The sequence below is a fragment of the Microtus ochrogaster genome, chromosome 7, assembly GCF_000317375.1.
Source record: "Microtus ochrogaster isolate Prairie Vole_2 chromosome 7, MicOch1.0, whole genome shotgun sequence".
NCBI classification, from domain to species: domain Eukaryota; kingdom Metazoa; phylum Chordata; class Mammalia; order Rodentia; family Cricetidae; genus Microtus; species Microtus ochrogaster.
The window spans coordinates 25,014,345-25,022,103 of NC_022014.1; the positions used below are offsets into that span (position 1 = coordinate 25,014,345).

The following is a 7,759-nucleotide window of genomic DNA, read 5'->3' on the forward strand; positions in this document are numbered from 1 at the left end:
AGGAAACAAAGGCACAGTGTGATCCCTGGTTAAATAGACATTTTTAAATAACTGAATAATAGTATTCACATTCATGAATGTTGAATAATTATGTAGAAAACTGTTAATAAAATAGCTCAAAGTGAGGGAAAAGTCAAGAGATGCTAATATTAATATCATTATATCTACCTGATGTTGCTATGAAAACATTCAAAAGGTGATTATTACAGTCAGAAGAGACTTTTCTTTTGAAACACTCTTTTTAGGGCTCCTTTCATGTCTCTGTTTCTCAGGCTATAGATGAAGGGGTTCAGCATGGGAGTCACCACTGTATACATCATAGACATGACAGTGTCCTTTACAGTAGAGTTATTAGCAGAAGGACATAAGTAGAGACCAATAATTGTCCCAAAGAACAGGGAGACCACAGACAGGTGGGAGCCACATGTAGAGAAGACCTTGTGGATGCCTCGAGTTGATGGGACCTTGAGGATGGAGGAGACAATTCGTGCATAAGATGTTATGATGAGTAGAAAAGGAAGTACAACAACAAGCCCCCCTATGATCAATACCACCAATTCATTAATGTGAATATCAGAGCAGGCCAGCTTCAGTAGGGCAGATAGATCACAGAAAAAATGGGGAATCACATTGTTATCACAGAAAGACAATCTAGTTAAGAGCAAAGTGTGCAACATGGCATGGAATGTGGTCAGCACCCAGGACAGCACCACCAGACTCACACAGAGCTTGGGGCTCATGATGCTGGTGTAATGAAGGGGGAAGCAGATGGCCACATAGCGGTCATAGGCCATGGCCACAAGGAGGAAACTTTCAAGGTCTCCAAAAAACAAAAAGAAGTACATTTGTGCCAGACAGCCTGCATAGGGGATGGTTAGGTCCTGGCTCTGCATGTTCTGCAGCAATTTGGGCATTGTGACAGAGGAGAAGCAGAGGTCAGAGAAGGACAAGTTGCTGAGAAACAAGTACATGGGAGTGTGCAGATGGGAGTCCAGTAGAATGAGGATGATGATGATGAGGTTCCCCAGGACAGTGATGAGGTACATGGCCAGGAACAAGACATAGAATAGATGTTGTTGCTCTGGGAGGATGGGAAGGCCCAGCAGGAGGAACTGGGAGATGCCTGTTCGGTTGTTTTCAGTCATGATCTTTCTATAATATCTGTAAGGAAAATGGTAGGATCTGTCAAAATTTCAAATAAAATGAACATACCTCTAAGACATGTCCTTTAGAATAATTAATCTCACAGTCATCAAAATATTATTACTACAGATAAGTTGCAAAAAATTTATATAACCATAAATGTCTTAATTGTTTTATAAATTTTGCATGTTTCAGTATTACATCCTTTAAATTCTACTCTTTTGTTCATTTATTCATTGATTTGATTTACAACCTCACCTCAGTTTTCTCTTCCTCTTCTCCCCAAAGTCCCTCCCTGCTCTTTCTTCTTTCCTCCATCCATTCCTCATCTGTTTCTAATCAGAAATATGCAGGCTTCCCATGGATACTGATAAAACATGGCAAAACAAGTTGTAGGAAGACTAAGTGCTAAGTTCTACTTTTATATGAGATACAAAATCTATTAGCTTTCCTCTTAATTGCCAATTTGGTTATGTGTCCTCAGTGATTATGATTTGCTTCAGCTCTTCAGTTTCTTGCATTTGCAATATTTCCCAGGTCTTTGTGTGAACAGTCTCAATTTATGATTCTACACTTATCCTAAAGAAAATGTCATACATTTGAATGGTTTAAATTACCATATAGGACTCAGATTGTATTTCTATTTTATCCTACAGATCTCTAATTTCGAAGGATAAATGATTTTTCCCCAGAATGTGTCACAAGCATTGAACACACAGCAGATTCCAAAGAAAACTTCCACATTCACCCTATTCCTTTGCTTACCCATCCTCCTTCAGGCTCTCATACCAGTAAAAGGAATCATGATCAAAGCAGAAATCAGAGATTTATTTCATTCATTCTTTTCTTTCACTATCTATACCCCATCAAGTAAAACTTATAATTCCTAAACTTTATTTTCATTTCAATCCCCTTTGTCCTAAATATTGAAGGGCATAATCTCACTTGGACTATTGAAACCAACTCTCATTTTGCCCCCTCATTCGAAGCCTCAGTGCTCTTTTCAAATGGCTTTCTTTTTCTCTTCCCATGTAAAGTGGAAATCCAATTATCCTTCCTTGCTGAATGAATTGTTGGTGGATTCCACTGCACTTAAGACTAAAGCTGAATTTCTTTCAGGGGCACACTTGTCATTACGGTGCCCAATCTTCCCTACACCCAGAGTCGCATCTGGTCACACAGTGACTCTAGCACTCTATCTCCAGTAATGCAGGGTTTAAGGGGAAAGTTCCCAGTCCTCTGCTTTTCTAAGCTGGTGTTCTTTCTGTGTAGCAGTTCCTTCCTACCGCTCCCACTCACCTGGATTACCATTTATCCTTCTGGTACAGTAGGTGTGGATTTCTAAGATAAATCTCCCAAGTCTGTCTAGGGTAAGTAAGACCTATTACCATTTTCCCATGGTACTCATCCCACAACACTCAGTGCCTTGGTCAATTGTTTATCACTGATTCGCCCTAGGCTGTAAATCCATTAAAGAAAGTCATATCTGCCTTATACTTCAACAGGAACCTCTTGCATGCTGACTATATTTAGCCAATATGCCTTTAGTATTGCTTTTTGCACTGGAAATGCACTCATGCTCTTTTAAACACCCATATTTTTTTTATCAAACTAGAGTAACTACTGTTGTTAGTTTTTCTTTGTCAAAGTTATGAACCTTAACTCTTACCTATAATTTTGACTTCTTGTCAAATGTTCAAGAAGAACATGCCCATGAAAGTATAAAAAACTTACAGAATACCAAATAGATTGGACAAAAATCAAAAATCCCCTGCCACATAATAATCAAAACACTAAACATACAAAATAAAGAAAGGATAATATTCTGCGAAGGATAAAGCCCATGTGACATATAAAGGCAGATCTATAGAATAACAGCCAACTTCTCAATGGAAACTTCTAAGGCCAGAAGGTCCTGGTTTCTTAGTGCTCTGCAGACACTAAGAGACCACAGTTGCCAGCCCAGACTATAATACTTAGCAAAGCTTTCAATCACCATAGACGGAGAAAACAAGATATTCCATGACAAAACCAGATTTAAACAATACTTACTCACAAATCCAGCCTACAGAAAGTACTAGAAGGAAAACTCCAACCTAAGGAAGTTAGTTATCTGCTGCTGTTAAGGGAGGGAAAATACTCTTTTCTTACAGAGTTAGAAGTTTGCCTCTCTTGTACCTGAGAAGATCCCATCTCTGGTGTCTAGAGTGAATTACAGATGAGGTAGTTCATAAGTAGATGCTGTGTGCAAGAGACAACACCTTCATGTCTTCTGACTCATGAAACTACAAGTTCCCTGTCTACAATTAATGTAAGATGGTGTTTCTAAAATTTATAATAAGTGAAAGACACCAGGATATCTTTTTTTCCAACATCTCTTGTTTTCCTTCAGTTCTGACTTTCATTTTTAACTAACAGCCATAGAAATTCAGTTGCTGGTGTAAATGGACCAAGCTACTTTTAAATTTTCCCATCATTAGATTCTTCATAAATTTTCAAGTACCATTCCTAAGAGATGATCTATTCAAAAATTTTGAAATCACTTCAATTGTTTTTACAATAAAACAAAGTTTCAGAACTACTGCATCAAACCTGTATGGATTACTGAACTGGTGTTACACTGATGTGATAGAGTCTGATAAGATGATAGTGTTCATGGGCATTAATGAATATTATTACTAACAAATATATCTGGAAAATATTAGTGAAATGCTTAGGAAGATGTGAAAGACAGAGAGAGAGGTACAGAGTAGAGAAGTTGTCACATAACTCAACCCTGCAGAATATCATATAACCTTGGAAACTAGACTTTTGGGTTAGAAGGACATTAAAAGTCTCTTAGTCAGGACCCTTCCCAGCTCACCTAGGATGTCTTCAAGTGGCTCTATGACCCAGTCCTGAGCCTATTCCCTTTATTAACTGCAGGCTAGGAAGTAATGCCTCTGTGTTCATGATCTGTGTACCATCCCTGCTCTTATCTCCCATTCTACTCATTCCTGGGCCTAAGGGAACCCACTCCCAGAGGAGTCCAGATCCTTAAAAAACTCAAATAAATAAAAATTAATTAATCAGGACCTTTCTAGAACCAATTAAGAGTCCTGTAATAGGGACTGATACAGACGGCCCTGATTACATCTGGTTATTTTAGGGGGCGGGTGGAATTGGCATGAAACTCACAAATGGACATGTAGTCATTGATACCATTGAGGACTGGCAGCCTAGAACCTGCCTTATGGAGGGTTAAAAGGTACAGTCAGGAGACTTCTAAAGTACTTAAGCACCATAATATGAATGATTTAAAATATTATAATAATTCACACTAGAATCCATCAAATTTTATGTCAACATACTACAACAAGAATATTCCCACGTGAGCCACTCTCAATTCAGCCCAACTTGCTGTACACAGGCTCTAGGGAGAGATACACATACTACTAACAAAGATTAGGTGTATACCGGCTAATTTTATATCTATGTCAATAAATAATAAAAAATAACTCCCTCAAATCACGTTCAATTATTTGTCAGGTCAATAACTTTTAAAATACCTCTCTAAGTGAAACTTAATATCTTATCCTACTATCATAATCCTATCATTGAACCCTATCATGTTGGCCCTCTCATTTGACTGAAAGGACTTTGTTCTTCTGGTATCCTCTATCTCCTCTGGCTCTTACATTCTTTCTGCTTCCTCATCTGTGAATCCCCTGACCTCTGAGGGGAGGTATTTAGTGAGGACACCCCATTTTTAGCTGTGTGTTCCAAGGAGTCTCCCTCCGAATGATGTCTGGCTATGGGTCTCATCATAGGTTCCCAAATGTTGCAGGAGGAAGCTTCTCTGATGATGACTGAATAAGACACTGATCTATGAGTAGAGATGAATATCATTAGGACTCATTTTATTGCTATTTTTTTCTTTTTAGACCAACAATATTTTGTTTTACCCTAGGGTCTCTGGGTTATCTTGTCTCTGGTTCTTGGTTACCCAAGCAGTGTCAGATATGGGTTTCTTCTCATGGAGTAAATCTTAAGTCAAATCAGACATTGGTTGGCTTTTCTCACAAGTTCTGTGCCACCATTACCCTAACATAATTGCAGGCAGTTAGATTATAGGTCAAAGGTTTTGTGGCTCAGTTGGTGTTTATTTTTTTCTTTTGGTAGCTTGCAGTTTCTGAACCAAGGACACCAAAACATAGGAGTAAATGCTCTATGTAGGCACCAATTTTACTTACCAATTTTCAGTGAGTTATTTGAATGATATCCTGAGCAATGGGTCTCTGCTTTCAGTTTAATGAGCACCACCCACTGTATTTGCAACAGCCTTGGTTGTTTGGGGATTTCCATGGGAACTCCTTGACCGATAATTCATTAGTTTTAAAGTCCATTCTATGAGTGGAACCTGGGATTAGACTGGCCATGGAAATAGGGGAAAATCAAATCTATTGCTCTGCTAGATAAAAATCGCTAGCTATCTAATGAGTCTTAACAACATTCTGCTATATCTGTAGATCAGTTTCTTCTCAAATTGTGAGACTTTGCAGCACCCTGTACTAAATGGATATTTCCATCAAATCCCTTTCTTCAGGTCTTAGAGAACTTTGTAGAAGAGGAGGAGAAAAGACTGCAAGAGTCAGTGGGGATGGAAGACTCTTAGGAAACAAGGCCTTCCAGATATAGCAGGACTGATGTACATATAAACTCCCAAAGATCGTAACAGTTTGCCTAGGGCTTCACAAACTTAAGTCAAAAAGGATCTAAGCAATGAGAAGGAGCAGTGGGCATGATCCCCTGACCCTAACCTGAAGTTATCTCTAATTGACAACTACTCAAAAAGGAAAAATTCATTTCCTTCAATGGAGCCTCTGTGGGTATCCAAACCACACTAAAGGCAGTCCTCAAGCCCAGTAGAAAGCAAGCAACTCAAAACAAAATGAATAGTATCTTTTGGAAACATTTTTTTTTGCCTTATAATGCTTTGTCTAGGCATATTAAACACTTGGTCATCTGTAAAACTACTAGGTTTTCCTTTTTTTTTTGTTTCCAATTTATGGGTTTTATGTTGCAGTAGTTTCTGTCCCACCCAGTCCTGCAGTCATTTTGTCCCAAAGAAAGACACAGTATTAGCTCAGGCTTCTTAGTAACTAATTCTTACATCTAAAATTAGCCCATTATTCTTGTCTATGTTAACCATGAGGCTTGGTACCTTTTATCAGTGAGGCATTCTCATCTTGCTTTCTGTGTCTGGCTTCCTCTGTGTCAACTGCAGACTACATCTTTTCTCTTCCCAGAATTCTCCTCTTCTCGTTGCCCTGCCTATACTTCCTGCCTGGTCATTCCTCCTATACTTCCTGGAGCGGAAGGAGGGAGAAGATGAACAAGGAAGTCAGGACCACGAGGGGTGCACCCACCCACGGAGACAGTGGGGCTGATCTATTGGGAGCTCACCAAGGCCAGCTGGACTATGAAAAAGCATGGGATAAAACCGGACTCTCTGAACATGGTGAGCAATGAGGGCTGATGAGAAGCCAAGGACAATGGCACGGGGTTTTGATCCTACTTCGTGTGCTGGCTTTGTGGGAGCCTAGCCAGTTTGGATGTTCACCTTCCTAGACATGATCAGAGGGGGGAGGACCTTGGACTTTCCACAGGGCAGGGAACCCTGACTGCTCTTTGGACTGGAGAGGGAGGGGGAGAGGAGTGGGGGGAGGGGAAGAGGGATGGGAGGAGGGGGAGGGAAATGGGAGGCTGGGAGGAGGCTGAAACTTTTTTTTTCCTTTTCTCAATAAAAAAAATATAATAAAAGTTCACACAGAGCTCTGCAGCTGGTCTGATTTCTGAATGTGAACACCTGGCTTTGATCTGCCTTTTGACACTGCTACCTTTTGTGTTCATTACCTTCTGTTTGAAGCATGTAAATATATTTATTTATTTATTCATTTAAAAAGAAAACAAACTATCTTCTCATTATAATATCAATCCAATTTCTCATTCCCTCCTCTCCTCCCATTCCCTCCACATATCCTCACACCCCACCCCCACTAATCCTCAGAAAGGGTAAGGCACATTGCTTTGGGGGAGGTCCAAGGTCCTCCCTACTATATCTAGGCTGAGCAATTATCATCCAAAGAGAATAGGTTCCCAAAAAGCCAGTACATGCAGTAGGGATAAATCCTGATGCCACTGCCAGTGGCCCCTAAGTCTGCCCCAGCCATGCAACTGTCAGCCACATTCAGAGGGACGAGTTTGGTCCTATGCTTGTTCCTTCCCAGTCTGGCTGGAGTTAGTGAGCTCCCATTAGCTCAGGTAAACTGTTTAAGTGGGTGAACCCATCATGGTCTTGACCTCTTTGCTCATATTCTCATTCCTCTCACTCTTCAACTGGTCCAGTGCTCCAATGCAGGTCTCTGCCTCTGTTTCCATCAGTTGCTGGGTGAAGATTCTATCGTGATATTTAAGATATTCATCAGCCTCACTACAGGGCAAATCAATCTCCTCTATTGCTTAGGGACTTAGCTGGATTCATCCTTGTGGATTCCTGGGAATTTCCCTAGAGCCACATTTCTTGCTAACCCTTTAATGGCTCCCTCAATCAAGATATCGCTTTCCTTGCTCTCAT

The 7,759-nt window shown here is 40.1% G+C and overlaps 1 protein-coding gene across 1 annotated transcript; it reads right to left on the reverse strand.

Annotated features, from left to right (window-relative positions):
- Positions 1–209: 209 nt before the first annotated feature.
- LOC101999769 (olfactory receptor 1468-like) lies at positions 210–1,145 on the reverse strand. Its single transcript, XM_005349578.2, has one exon. It carries the CDS (start codon positions 1,143–1,145, stop codon positions 210–212), a length of 936 nt encoding a protein of 311 aa, XP_005349635.1.
- Positions 1,146–7,759: the final 6,614 nt, after the last annotated feature.